The sequence below is a fragment of the Astyanax mexicanus genome, chromosome 19, assembly GCF_023375975.1.
Source record: "Astyanax mexicanus isolate ESR-SI-001 chromosome 19, AstMex3_surface, whole genome shotgun sequence".
NCBI classification, from domain to species: domain Eukaryota; kingdom Metazoa; phylum Chordata; class Actinopteri; order Characiformes; family Acestrorhamphidae; genus Astyanax; species Astyanax mexicanus.
Genome location: NC_064426.1, coordinates 30,137,342 through 30,152,929, shown reverse-complemented (window position 1 = coordinate 30,152,929; position 15,588 = coordinate 30,137,342). Strand labels below are relative to the sequence as shown.

General features: G+C 40.3%; 1 protein-coding gene across 1 annotated transcript in view; it reads left to right on the top strand.

Annotated features, from left to right (window-relative positions):
* sdk2a (sidekick cell adhesion molecule 2a) overlaps nt 1–15,588 on the top strand; it is a 277,542-nt gene that overhangs the window by 225,356 nt on the left and 36,598 nt on the right. Inside the window, 11 exon segments of the mRNA XM_022673506.2 lie at nt 4,417–4,538; nt 4,627–4,736; nt 6,374–6,524; nt 7,677–7,914; nt 8,804–8,919; nt 9,050–9,239; nt 9,343–9,441; nt 9,532–9,726; nt 10,613–10,814; nt 14,309–14,412; nt 14,660–14,730. Coding sequence (XP_022529227.2) covers nt 4,417–4,538; nt 4,627–4,736; nt 6,374–6,524; nt 7,677–7,914; nt 8,804–8,919; nt 9,050–9,239; nt 9,343–9,441; nt 9,532–9,726; nt 10,613–10,814; nt 14,309–14,412; nt 14,660–14,730 — 1,598 coding nt within the window.

Genomic DNA, 15,588 nt, shown 5'->3' with positions numbered 1-15,588 from the left:
ATTAGAACTTGATTGATGTAGCATCATGTCCTATGACTTTCACCATGACCCATGACTCTGCATTGACCTGTAAAAACAATGCATTGACCTGCAGGATTGGTCTGAAAAGATTTTTCGCAATGCAAAACATATTTTAGTACATTATAGAGGCAGTATATATAGAGCAGTGATCAATCTGGTACCACTTTAAAATAAGACTACTTTATAAGGGGTTTATAAATGGTTTACGATTAGTTTATTAATGGTTACTAATTAGGTTGTAAATGCCTCAAAAATCATTAATAATCAGTTATAACACATACGTAAAAGGGGAACAATATAGATGACTGTGGGCTCGTGTAGTACACAATGTTTTCCAACTTGTAAAAATCCAACCAGAAGAGCCCGAGCCAAATACTCTAAGCTGACTGTCGGCCATTTAAAGCCATCAGGCTGTTGGTGAGTGCTGTGGCTGACCATTTGGACCACAGTTTGGGAACTGCGTCCTGCGTTTTCGGCTCTAGCCGCTCCTTGTCAGCAGCATTTCGGTCGATTGAGCTTGTTGAGGTGGCCGGCTGTGAGAGAACTGTGAATCAGTGCACGAGGAGAGAGCAGAGAGAGCCAGTAAACAGCACTCTCAAGAGTTAATCTTACAGAGTATAGACTCTGTAACAGCACTGGGCAAGTTGTGAAGTTTTAGTGCTTTCTTTTTTTTCTTTTCTGTTGGAAAGTTTGCTGCAAAACTCGGCATGCAGTTGTGTCTCAGGTAAATATTGGGATTTTTACACCACAAGAGGGTGTAAAAGTCCTTCCCTTGCTTTCCTATAAAAAGGCTCTTTAAAGAGGCTACTTTTGGGTAGTGTACCTCTTGGTGAGAGTTTGTTGACTGCTAGACATGCCTCTACGATACACCTAAATACATTTTGTCCAATTAACAGACTGGTAATCTGTTGGAGAGTCTGTTGAGATGCATCATTGCACAAGAAAAGCAAAGAGAAGCTGTATGGATTGGTCAAAACATCTAAGCTGTCCATCAACCATGGTGAATCTACAGTAGCAGTGGCGTGCACAGACATTTTGGGGGGCAAGTGCTCAGGGGGGAAAAAGAGCACTTTTTAGCACACGTGGAACACTTTATAATAAAAAAAAATGACTACAACATGAATATCAACATGCCCACTTAATTGTACTGCCCCCCCAAGCAAATCAGTCCAGAACCGGGGCTGTATGTGGTCGTCCTCACGTTATCTATCGTTGATTTGGGCTAGAGCGGATAGTTTATCTGGTGACCAGTCGGCTAAAGATGCTTAGTAGTTTGGTGCTGTATGAAACATTTTACTGAACAACAAACTGATTTCAGGTTGGGTTTAGAGGGCAAACGGTAGGATTTTACTTGATGTGTATGTTACCTGGCTGGTGGGACACGGGGGAGAAGAAGCCTATCTGTTGCCGTGCGTACTGTGCTGAAGACTCGCTGAACTGAACTGCTGCTGCAGCGCATCTAGTGTGCCTTGCACGCGATCGCGCAGGGTCACGTGACAGAGGAAGAGAGAGGTCGGGTGTGTGCGAGCTGATTTCAGGGGATTCTGTTTTCACTCGTTTTTAATCGCTCAGGTTTTCAAAAGATCATTTCAAACCGGCCTCAGTAAAATTATAATAATAATATTTAAAAAAGGGCACTTTGGTTGATAAAGGGCAGAGTTAGTGGTAATGTCTAGCACCTGATGTCTATGTCTGCACGCCTCTGTACAGTAGGTTCTGTTTGGAATCTGACAATAGTCAGTGTTGAGTATAGAGGCTTCATGTTAAGTGCTTCTATCATGCTTTAGCTGTGAAGCCAAAAAAATGTTTTTAAAAAAGCCTCAACTGCTGGTGCGATGATCTAGGGAGCCATCGCACACGACAGTCGGTCACCCCTAGTAGTGATACAAGGGACACTAACAGCTCAGACATACAGCTCTGGAAAAAAATTAAGAGACCTGTTTCTCTGAGTTCTGTTTCTGAATCAGTTTATCTGATTGATTTTGCTTTTTATAGGTATATGTTTGAATAAAATGAACGTTGTTGTTTTATTCAGTAAACTACGCACAACCTTTCTCCCAAATTCCAAATAAAAATATTGTCATTTAGAGCATTTATTACCAGAAAATGAGAAAAGGCTGATATAACAAAAAAGATGCAGAGCTTTCAGACCTCAAATCATGCAAACAAAAAAGTTTTAAGTTTGAGTTCAGAAATCAATATTTAGTGGAATAACCCTGGTTTTTATTCACAGTTTTCATGCATCTTGGCATGTTCTCCTCCACCAGTCTTACACACTGCTTTTAGATAACTTTGTGCCTGCACTCCTGGTGCAAAAATTCAAGCTGTTCAGCTTGGTTTGATGGCTTGTGATCATCCATCCTCCTCTTAATTATATTTAATTTGGTAAAATCAAATAAACTCATCATTTTTAGGCAGGGTTTCCCAGTAACGTCTCTACCAGATTCCAATCATGCATTTATGGAAACAGTTGTACATATTTAAGAGTTATTTTTGTTTCACTATTTCATCTACATTAACTTTGTACACTCACCCAGTGCCAATCTAACACTACTTCCACTTTCATTTCACAAACTTAGTTTGCTTTGTATTTAATACCGACTGCAGCTGCTGCCGTGGAGCGCTGTTCCCTTTTGCGCAGGAACATTAAGTGGTCTGTCAGCCGTCAGCTGATGCTAGTCTTTTCGGAGTGTCTGAGGGCAGATTTTCAAAGAAGATGCGAGGTAACGGTGAGCTGACAGGAGGCAGCTAGTTCTTCCTCATCAGCTCCGTGGGTCCGGGCCCTCAGACAGCTCCTTGAGTTGAAAGCTTCTTCAGAGACTCTTTAATAAAAAAACAGTCAGTCTGTGTTTTGTGGAAGTACTGATGATGCTGACAATATGCTAATAATATAAGGGCTGTCTTCTGGCGAGGATTTAGCGATACGAGGTATATCATGATATAGGAGCTACGTAAAATCGCTTCCTCCTGGACCTAAATTTGGTGGTCTCGCTTTGGATCATATCGTTGCTGTCCAAAACAGCAACTTTACAGGAGGGAGAAAAAAGCTTCTAATCTTTCAATGGAAGTCAATGTAAAAATGACTTTATTTAAGGTCATTTTAAAGTATTTCTATTGGTCTGTTTATCAATAAATTTTCACACAGTGTAAAGGAAAGGTTGTCTGTTCAAATTATGTAGTAAACTAAAAATGGACAAAAATAAAAATACTTCTTTTTCATTGGACAGAGACAATATGAACCTTAGTTTGGTTCGTTTTCTGTGTGAAACACTTTTCTAAATGGTTGGGACTTTCTCCAAAACAGCAACTTTACAGAAGAGAGAAAAAAATCTTGTAATCTTTTAATGGAAGTCAGTGTAAAAAAGAGTTTATGTCAGGTCATTTTGAAGTGTTTCTATTGGTTGGTTCATCAAGAAATTTGGCCACAGTGTAGGGGAGAGTTTGTTCAAATTGTGTAGTAAATTAAAAATTCACAAAAAATTAAGCAGTGATAATATGAACCTTAGTTTGGTTCGTTTGCTGTCTGAAAAGACTTTTCTAGATGAGTGGGACTCTCTGACTAGTTACATAAAAATTATTCCTTCTGGACCTAAATTTGGTGGTCTCAATTTGGATCATATGAACCTTAGTTTGGTTTTTTTTGTGTTTGTTTAACCATTTAAAAACACATTTTGTAGATGGTCAGGACTCTCGGACTAAATACAGGATGCTGAAGCAGCCTAGAAGAAAAAGAACTGTTGTTGTGCCATAATCCGATTCCTACACTGATAGTTACTGTATCTACTGTAACTGTAGATTAATCCTTATTTATTAACTGAAATTTATTAACTTAATCTCTTAACACCTCTAACACACTAACTACTTGTCACCTCATTTCCTTCTTCCCATTCTTCACTCCTCTATCCCATTATTTCCCTTCGACCTCCCTTAGGCCCTATCTAAAGATGTTTTTACCTTAATTTCCATTACTTTTTGGACAAAAGCGTCTGCCAAATGTAATGTAATGTGATGTAATGTAATGAAATGTAATGTAATGAAATGAAGAAAGGAAATACAGATACTAAGGGGGGTCGGTTTCTGGCAGGAAGGCAACACAATTTGGCACAACACCTGGCAAACCAACTCCCCTCAACAGATATGGTTTATTAAACAATTCTGATTTACCTGCAGTGTAAACATAGTCTCCGTATTTGTGGAATTCATCAAAGTACACCCCCTGTAATGCATTTTTATAAAATATATAGAGTGCAGTACCTTCAGAAGTGTGACTTGAGCCCGGTACACTGGCGTGAGCAGTCATATTTTTCTGTAGCATCTATTTATTTGTTTGAGACTCAGTGTTTCCCACTAGACAGTGTTGATAGCTCATCTCCATGTCTGTTCCTGTTTCTGCAGAAATGCCAGGACCTCCCACCAACATCGCCATCTCCAATATTGGCCCGCGATCAGTGGCGCTGCAGTTCAAACCCGGCTATGACGGCAAGACCTCCATCTCCCGCTGGGCTGTGGAGGCTCAGGTAATGCAGACGGCCTGGGCGCTCATCTCCCTGCGCCGTCTCTCTATTATCTCTCTGAATAATCTGAATTTCCTCTCTGTCTGAGCAGATCGGAGTGATAGGGGAGAATGAGGAGTGGGTCACGGTTCATCAGCTGTCTAACGAGCCTGATGCTCGCTCTCTGGTGGTGGAGGGACTCAACCCCTACACCTTCTACAGGTACAGTGTGTACGACCCCCCCCCCCCCTTCCCTGAGTGCCCTCGCTTCACCTGATTACACTGTAATAATCAGTGACCTGTCCAACATTTTAATACAATAGGAGATGATACTGATACTGATTCTCTTCATCACTTTCAAAATCTTCATCTCCATTTATTATAATAGAGGATGGAACATCTCAGAGACACAGGAACACGTGACAGAGACTGCCTACTGATTTTGTAGAACATCCTCTTCCTCTCGTTATGCTAATTTTAATAATGCAAATACATTTACGATGCATCTTGCTGTGCTACAGTGTTTCAGCTTGTTATACTGGTTCACACTGGTCTACATCTCAATTTGTATCTTACAGTACCTGTCTGGCTTTCAGTTAACAGCTGTGCTGAACTTGTCAAGAGTTCATTTCTTGAATTCCGTGCCTTCTTAATGTGTTTGAGAGCATCAGCTGAGTTGGTATACAGTGAATAGCTCTATTTGAGTAATGATTTAATCCGTATTATGGCAAAAAAAACTACTCAACTAAGTAAAGAAATAAAGGTCAGGCGATCTAAAAAGATTAAGAAAAAAGTTTGAAAGTATCCTCAAGTGCAGTTGCAAAGACAATCAAAAACATTATGATGAAACTGGCTCTCATCAGGATTGCCCCAGATAAGGAAGACCAAGAGTTACAGTATATCTGTTGCACAGGATAAGGATGTTGTCATGTTGACATCATCATTACCAAATACATCCTTTCTGATGTTTTATAGTCTTTTAACTTTTACACTGTAATTAAAAATGTATTAAATATTAATAGCAACTGGTTGCAACTGGTTGCAAAGGTCTCGCTAGGATACAGTGTTGCTAGGAGGTTGCTAAGTGGTTGCTACAGTGTTACTAAGTGATTGCCAAGATGCTGCTATGGATTATATATTGGTTACTAAGATGTTGCTATGTGGTTGTCAAGGTGTTGCTTTTGTATTTCAGTTGGTTGCTAAGGTGTCGCTATTAAATATAGCTAATATATAGAGTCGCTCAAGGGTTCCTACACTGTTGCCTAAGATGCTGCTGTGGTTTAGTTGTTGGTTACGAACATGTTGCTAGGTGGTTGCTTGGATCTTGCAAAGTGGTTGCTAAGTCGCGCATGCCAACGTGTTGCTATGGTACAGCTGTTGATTGCTAAGGGGTTGCTAGGTATTACTAAGATTGCTACATTGTTACTTAGGTGTTGCAAAGTGTTGCCTCAGTTAAGTAGTTGGTTGCTACATGGGTGCTAAAGTGTTACTAAGTGATTGTTAAAATGCTGCTGTGGTATAAAATGCTGTTGCTACAGTTGCACAGGTGTTGTAAAGTCATTAATAAGGTGTTTCTATGGTACAGCTGTTGGTTGTTAAGGTGTTGCTAGGAAGCTGCAAATGTATTTCTACAGGTTAGGAGTGGGTTTTTAAGATGCTGCATGATGACACAGACTTTAATATGTCTTTTTAATGTAGATTAGCAATCTGCACATGTTTATACTGCAATGTTTATATAATATCAGTACTTAAACCTTTATATAAGTCTACACAACTTCAGCAATATTGTCCTCATATACAGTAGTTGGCTCCCATAAAAGAAGACTGGCTCACATCCCAATTAAAATCCCTGTTTGCAGGTTCCGAATGCGGCAGGTAAACATAGTGGGCACCAGTCCTTCCAGCCAGCCCTCCAGGAAGATCCAAACCCTGCAGGCTCCCCCAGACATCGCCCCCGCCAACGTCACCCTGAGGACGGCCAGCGAGACCAGCCTCTGGCTGCGATGGGTGGTAGGCTGACGTCCAAAATATTCCTGTTATAACAAATCTGTCTGTGTTAAATACTGTATTTCACAGTCTGATAAAGCTTGTAGTATCTTTTAGATACCTATAAATATCTATAGTCTATATTTATTTTATTCAATTTCCTTATTCTATATTCCAGCGGCCCATGTTGGCTTTATCTCCCCTCAAACATATACAAGTATTTAAATTGACACCACTAATATAATCGCAATTAATCGCAAATAATCACAGTCGTGATTAATCTGATTTCATATTTCAATCGATTGACGCCAATAATTATTAATGATCAATCAGAGAAAACAACGCTCAGCAGTGCTATTCTAATCATGAATTTTTATAAGCAGTGCTATTTTTATCATAGACATACCTCAGCAGTGCAGCTTATTTAGCTCAGCTAATGTTACAGCTGGAAAGGGTAATAATACAGAGTGTGATAAATAATTCTGAGCGCTTTACTTTTGTTTAAGTTGTGTTAGTAGAGTGTAAAAATAACCTGACGTTGTGTCTTTGTTCAGTATGAATTAGTAAGTCTTTTCACGTATTCTGATGAACAAGAGTATTTTTTTCCCATTTATAGTCAAGTGTTACATAATATTGCTGAATATTCAGTGCATCCTTAATGATTACATAAATGTGTAATTATTTTAAATTATACAACAGTTATTGGCTGAGAGGTGTCTTTTGAGTGGTGTTATCAGCCGGTAATGCACTGTAATCGAAGCTCTCCATGTATTACTCCGCTGTATACAGGTAACCTAGCAACGATGCAGTGCTTACAAGCCAAACAGCACAGCTACAAACAGAGCAGCAATGGAATTATTTTAACTTTCGGAGTGTTTATAACCAAACAGATTGTATTTTCTTGTTCTTTTTAACTAAAAATATTTTAATAGACAGCAATAATGAAACTGTAGTATAATCGCAATAAAATACACTCAAGGGAGGTTTGTGCTATAATGTGCAGTATTGGCACAGCCTATGAACGCAGCACAGCAGTGCCAATAATACACGTTATAGCATGAACCATAGCACGAGTGTATTATTGCTTAATTAAAAGTGTAATAATGAATTACATTTACTGTCATTGAAAATATCAGGAATATCAGCAGTGTGTTTGTGTGTGTGTGTGTATTGCAGCCGTTACCTGAGTGGGAGTATAACGGTAATCCGGAGCTGGTGGGCTACCGGGTGCAGTACTCTCGGGTCGGATCTAAAGGAGGAGTTCTGAACCACGTTATCTCAGACCGGCTGGAGAGAGAGTTCACTATAGAGGACCTGGAGGAGTGGACGGAGTACGAGGTCCGCGTGCAGGCCATCAACGGCATCGGGTCCGGACCCTGGAGCCAGCCGGTCCATGCCAGAACCAGAGAGTCAGGTGAGAATTTACACTAATGTTAAGGTATTGTTAAGGTTAATGTTAAGGTTTCTTTTCAAATGTGTGCAAGTTTATATTCAAAAAGGAAAGAATACAAATGTTGGAATCCCACTGTGTGCACTGTTAATTTATTATTATTTTTTTAACGGATTAATGTCACACAAAAGGCAAATACAAAGAAACGCATCACAGAAAAGCAAGGAAACTAGCTTAAATACTCAGCAAAAAGCAAGGCAAACTAAGGGGTATCTATACAGTGAAGAACAGGTGGAAACAATCAGTAGCTCAGGGAGCAGGAACATCGTACCATCACATGATCAGTCCAGTGTGGGTGAATGCTGAAAAATGTAGTCTTTAGGAACAAGTGCAGAATATGGAGCAGGCAGGCTGACAGTGTCACGGCTAACAATTAACATGGATTTTAATACAGATTTTTAATATGGTTAAACTGTTATCATGGATTTTGATCAACTTGATTTTAATATAAATTTTTATGTTTTATTTTTTGCTAGACTTTTTTTTAATATAGTTGTTTCTATTTATCAATCAAAATTCTATTATGGAGTTATGTATCGTAATATGGATGTTTTTAATTCATTCTAAAAAGTTTTTTTTTATGGGTTTTGTTACATTGTTCTCATGAATTGTAGGAATTTGGATTGAATTTGGCATGTTAAACAGTTAATATGGATTTTAATGTTATTGTCTTATGTTTAATATGGAGTAACTGTTATGGATTTTTGTTAACCTGTTATTAATAATGTTAATATTTTTTCATTCTGTTCATATAGATTTCAGTATACATTTCTGTTAAAGTGTTGTTATGGAGTTTTGATACATTGTTAATGTGGATATTTATTAAAGTGTCATATGTGAATTTGTGTTGCAGTGCCTTCCAGTGGTCCGGCCAACGTTTCTGCTTTTGCCACAACTTCCAGCAGCATCCTGGTCCGTTGGGGGGAGGTGCCAGAACCTGATCGTAATGGACTTATTCTGGGATATAAGGCAATATATGCTTTTCATATCTGTTTTTCTAATATTTGGAGGCTGAGAACAATCTATAACAATATAGAAACATTTTTGAGATTTTCTTATAGCATCTCTCTCTGTCTCTCTCTCTCTCTCTCTCTCTCAGGTGGTGTACAGAGAGAAAGACTCAGACTCAGTTTTGCATTTCTGGACGGTGGAGGGGAACACCAGTCACAGTGTTCAGCTGACCGGTCTGGATAAGTACGTCCTGTACGAGATCCAGGTTCTGTCCTTCACGCGTATCGGAGACGGCGCCCCCAGCTCATTCCCGATCCTGGAGCGCACTCTGGATGACGGTATGAGATCATCGCACCCTGCTTCTTACCCGCTGTGTGTCGTACTGTGTCCTACCTGTCGTGGATTTGCTCAGTGAGCCGCTGTGTTCATTACTGCTTTCAGTTCCCGGACCCCCAGTAGGAATCCTGTTTCCTGAGGTCAGAACCAATTCGGTCCGGCTCATCTGGCAGCCCCCGGCCCAGCCCAACGGCATAATCCTGGGTGCGTTTGGATCCGTGATGGCTTTATTGTATGATAGCGTATGATTTATTGTGTTATTGTCTGTCTGAGCATGTGCGCTATCTCTTCCAGCTTATCAGATCACCTACAGGAGAAACTCCTCCAACAGCAACTCGGCCACCGTGGACGTGCTCAGCCCCAGCGCTCGTCAATACACGGCCACCGGACTCAAAGCCGAGAGCGTTTATGTGTTTCGCCTAACAGCCCAGACCAGGAAGGGCTGGGGGGAGGCGGCTGAGGCGCTGGTGGTCACTACAGAAAAGAGAGGTGCATAGAAATTAGCCTTTGAAAGTCTAAAAAGTTAAAAGAGTTACAATCGTTAGTTAATAGTTAAGGACAAAAAAGTAGGGATACACTGAAATTAGCTTTCTTAGCAATGCAATTTCAGTAGTGCTGTTTTAATGATACATTTACTGTATTTTTTGCACTATATAGCACACTTAAAAAACTTTCATTTTCACAAAAAATGTCAGTGTGTCTTATAATTCAATGCTCTTTATGTATGAGTTCTACCTGTCAGGTTGTGAGCAGCATTAAAGCCACTCCGCTGAAGTACAGCGTTCTAAAGGAGTTTCAGTTTAGTTCTCCAGCAGTATTAGCATTAGCCCTTAAACGTGCTAAGCGCTAGTTTTTTCACCATATAGAAGTGAGTACTATTGGCCTACAGTCTGCTGCTAACTCCGGCTAGCACTACTGGAGCAGCATTAGAATTAGCCTCTAACCGAGCTAAATGCTAGCTCTTTCTCCATTCAGAAGTGAATTATTTTGGCCTGTAGCCTGCTGCTAACCCCGGCCTAAGCACTAGCTCTTTCACTGCGCCTTATTGCGCCTTATAATCCGGGGCGCAAAAAATACTGTACTTAAGCAGTGCAATTTTAAATGTACCTAACTAGTTCTATGTTCATCGTAAATTTACCTCAGCAGTACAACCCACTCAAGTCAAGTAAGTGAATGTAAAAAGTCATAGTCCGGTATGTGAATCTAGCAGTTGGTCTTTAAATTGTATTAGAATTTAATGATGGATGGACTAAAAGAAATGAAAGTTAAGATTTTTTTTGGTGATTTGGACAAAGTTTTTATGAGACAACAACAATATATTAAATGTAATGTAATATAATTTTTTTTGACCTTTCAATTTTTTTCCCACCATCAGCTCGTCCACAGCCCCCGAGTCGGCCCGTAGTCCCCCAGGAGGACGTGCAGGCCCGCAGTGTGCTCCTCTCGTGGGAACCAGGCAGTGATGGCCTGTCTCCAGTCCGCTACTACACTGTACAATACAAAGAACTGCCCAACAACAACTGGACTGTCCATTCAGCATCAGTCAACCATGAGGCCAGCTCTTATATAGTGGACAAGTAAGCCAGTTCTAATCTTCTAATATTTTCTAATCAGTGTTTCAATAAAAAAAGTTTTGAATAGTCTAAAAATGTTTTAGTATGTTAGTTCTGTGCAACTTAATGGCTCATATTTGTAAAACTTGGATTTGTATATACAGTACCAGTCAAAAGTGTGGACATATCTTCTCAATCAATGTTTTTTTTTTTTTTTTTTTTTTTAATATATATTCTACATTGTGCATTTATATTAAATACATGATAACAATTAAGGGACACATATCGTCATCAACAATAAACATATATCGTCATCCCCCACAAACTCACCCACAAGCTGTCTACACTCAGCTTGCACCCCTCCCTCTGCGACTGGCTCCTGGATTTCCTCACTGGCAGGCCCCAGTCTGTAAGGATTGGCAACAGGACTTCAGCCAGCATCACCACCTACACCGGCACCCCACAGGGATGTGTCCTCAGCCCCATCCTTTACACACTGTTTACCCACGACTGTGTCGCCTCACACAAGGACAATATCATCCTGAAGTTCGCTGATGATACCGTGGTGATAGGACGCATCACTGGCGGAGATGAAGCGGCCTACAGGAGTGAGGTGACCAGGCTGGTGTTATGGTGCGAAGACAACAATCTCGCTCTCAACACGGTCAAGACAAAGGAGCTGATAGTGGACATGAGAAAGGGGAGGAGACCTCATCAGCCTCTGTTCATCCGGGAACTTGAAGTGGAGGGAGTGAGCAGCTTCAAATACCTGGGCGTCCACATCAGTCAGGACCTCACATGGACAATAAACACAACGCAGCTGGTCAAAAAGGCTCAACAGCGGCTGTACTTTCTGAGGAGACTGAGGAAGTTTGGGATGTCTCCCAAGATCCTCAACAACTTCTACAGCTGTGTGATCGAGAGCCTCCTGACCAGCTGCATCACCGTGTGGTACGGCAGCACGACTGTGGCAGAGCGCAAACTCCACTGCCCTCCCTGCAGAGCATCTACCACCACAGAGTCCACAGGAGAGCTGCATCCATCCTCAAAGACTCCACCCATCCCCAGCATGGACTGTTCACACTTCTGCCCTCAGGCCGGAGGTACAGAAGTGTAAAATGCAAGACCACCAGGTTAAAGAACAGTTTCTTCCCCACGGCCATCAGACTCTTGAACACACCTAAGGAATGACCCTGCCTTCAGACTCTAAACACACCTCAGGTATAACCCTGCGATCAGACTCTTGAACACAACTCAGGAATAACCCTGCACTTTACTTCAACATGTTTACATTGCAGCCGTCACTTTACTGTTAATCTTTTTTTAATATATGTAGTTAATGTCCATAACTGCATTATTTCGCACTTGCACTTTTTTTTATACATTTCTTTGCTTAAGTAACTTTTATTTTTTTTATGTCTTTGACAATTAGTTTAATATTTATAACCTTATTGTATTTTTTTGCACTTTTTCTATCTTCTATTTGGCATTCTTGGCGAAGAGCAAAGAAAGAATTTCATTGTACACTGAAACCCGTTTCTGTACTGTACATATGACAATAAACTCTTTGAATCTTTGAATCTTGAATCATCGCTATCCAATGAAAAACACTTACCTCCAACACAGTAACTTTACAGGAGAGAGAAAAAAACTTGTAAACTTTTAATGGAAGTCAATGTAAAAAGCGTTTATTTCAGGTCATTTTGAGGAGTTTCTATTGGTCCATTCATCAAGAAATTTTGGCACAGTGTAAGGAACAGTTTGTCTGTTCAAATTATGTAATAAACTAAAAACCGACAAATATGGAGATACATGTTTTTCATAGGACGGTGACGATTTGGAATTAGGTAGTAAACAGTAAAAAAGTGTTTGTCCTCCACAATCCCCTGATCTAAACCTAAATCTAAACAAACTGAGATGGTGATTTGGGATGAGCTGGAGCTTCACAGCATAGATAGACAGACAGACAGACAGACTGACAGACAGACAGACGGCTAGACGGATAGTGTCTTCAATATTAAATTTACAATGTAAAAAATCCTAAAAAAGAAAGATAAAACACATTGAATGAGAAGAGGTATGTCCAAACGTTTGACTATTTCTATATATTCTTTCCTTTTTTTTTGTTTGTTTTTTGAATATAAAACATCTGATCCATGTGATCCATCCAAATATATTAAATTGACACCGGAAAAGTCTTTAGTCTTTTCATTTTAAACTAGGATTGCTAGGATTACTGGTGTAGGAAGATTTAGTGTGGGATTAAGTTTAATCTGGGTCCAGGAAATATTAATCTGTGTCTGGGAACCTTTTGAATCATCTCTATTTTTCAGAATGTAGTATCTTATTTCGTTGATGAAAACATTCATTATGAGTTGTTGTTTTTTAAAATGTTGTTATGGTTATGTAGGTATAGTAACCATCATGTCCCATGACTTTTGCCATGGCCCATGGAAGCTAAAGAACCCAGCACTGGCCTATCAGCCTTCCGACACTTCCGGACTGAGGAATCTTACCGTACATTCTCACTCAACTCGGATGAGAATGGAATGGAATTAAATGTCCTATCGATATGGTTCCTTCTTGCATCCAACTCAAACTCTCGACAATTGACATGGCCTTGCCGTGAGCATGCTAGCCAGTGTTCAACCTCACTCTCTTAGAGATAACACCTCACAACTTATACAGGTGTGGGTTAATAGATGTGTTACACACAGAGTGGTCAATTGTAAGTGTTTGTTTCTTTTATTGTTGATGATGACTGCTGACACCCAATCAAAACTCAAAAATCTGAGTCTTTAAAAAATGAATATTATATAAGACCAATTGGTACTTTTGGCAGTGTGGGCAGTGCGCCAATTCCTGCTGAAAAATGAAATCCACATCTCCATAAAAGCTGTCAGCAGAGGGAAGCATGAAGTGCTGTAAGATTGTCCAGGAAAACAAAACTGCACTGACTTTAGACTTGATAGAACACAGTGTACCAACACCAGCAGATGGCAGACATGTCTCTCCAAACCATCACTGATTGGTGGAAACTTCCCACTAGACCTCAAGCAGTTTGGACTGTGTTTCTCTCCACACTTCCTCCAGACTCTGCTCCCTTGATTTACAAATGAAATGTAAAATTTACTGATGGTCAGTGATGGTTTGGAGAGACATGTCATCAGCTGGTGTTGATCCACTGTGTTCTATCAGGTCGAAAGTCAGTGCAGTTTTGTTTTCCCACAAAATCTTACAGCACTTCATGCTTCCCTCTGCTGACAACTTTTATGGAGATGCGGATTTCATTTTCTAGCAGGACTTGGCACATTGCACACACTGCCAAAAGTGTATTTCACATTTTGAACTGAACTACTGAAATAAAGTAACTTTTCAATGAGATTCTAAGTTTTTGAGATCCACTAGTACGTTGTGCAACAGCAATGTGACAGTATGTCATTTCCACTCCTTCGAACAGTATCATACTCTTCTTTTTTCCCAGTGCTTTTTGGTGAAAATGTATTTTCTGTACACAGACTTAAACCGTTCACCTCCTACCAGTTCCGTGTGAAGGCCACTAACGACATTGGGGACAGCGAGTACAGCCAGGAGAGCGAGGCTATCACCACGCTGCAGGACGGTAAGCCTTCCTGACCACTGAGGTTCATAATGAAGTTAATAATAAAGTTGATAATAAATTTAATAAAGGGTTATCTACAGCTAGGCTTCATTATGAACCTGCATCTGCTGTAATTGTTGGAATAATGTCGTGTCTGGTCTGCTGCTGAGGATGTGTGAGAGCTTATCGCTGGCTAGCATTTCCTGTGTGGATTTGTACAGTTGAGGAGCTGTTGACTGAGCAGACCATGTGTTTGTCTTCCTTTCAGCTCCAGACAAAGCCCCCACAATCCTTTCCGTCACGCCGCACACCACCACCTCCGTGCTGGTCCGCTGGAAGGTACGCTTGCCCTTCCTCTGCTGGGGTTGAAGCAACAGCAATGCCGTGATTGGCTAGAGGGATGTTTGGGTTCGTCTGATGTGAAGTATTGGTACTGAAGCTGTTGAGTGCACATTTAAGGGAGCACTTCAACTCAACGCTGCCCTCCCCAAGAGTATATATATATATATATATATATATATATATATATATATATATATATATATATATATATATATATATATATATATATACAGGGGTTGGACAATGAAACTGAAACACCTGTCATTTTAGTGTTTAGTAGGTTTCATGGCTAATTTGGAGCAGCCTGGTGGCCAATCTTCATTAATTGCACTTTGCACCAGTAAGAGCAGAGTGTGAAGATTCAATTAGCAGGGTAAGAGCACAGTTTTACTCAATATATTGCAATGCACACAACATTATGGGAGACATACCAGAGTTTAAAAGAGGACAAATTGTTGGTGCACGTCTTGCTGGAGCATCTGTGACCAAGACAGCAAGTCTTTGTGATGCATCAAGAGACACGGTATCCAGGGTAAACTCAGCATCACACCAAGAGGAACCAACTACATCCAACAGGATTAACTGTGGACGCTGTAAGAGGAAGCTGTCTGAAAGGGATGTTCGGGTTGTATCCGAAAAACATAAAACCACGGCTGCCCAAATCACGGCAGAATGTCAATGTGCACCTCAACTCTCCTGTTTCCGCCAGAACTGTGCGTCGTATGTATTTAATAACCTGTAGAAACCAGAAGTGAGCCCTTGAAAATGCATGTGAAAAGCTTGTCCTTCGTGAATGTGTTAGGGAAGCTCAGAAATAAAACAAAATTACTCTAATGTACCTAATACTATTTTAAA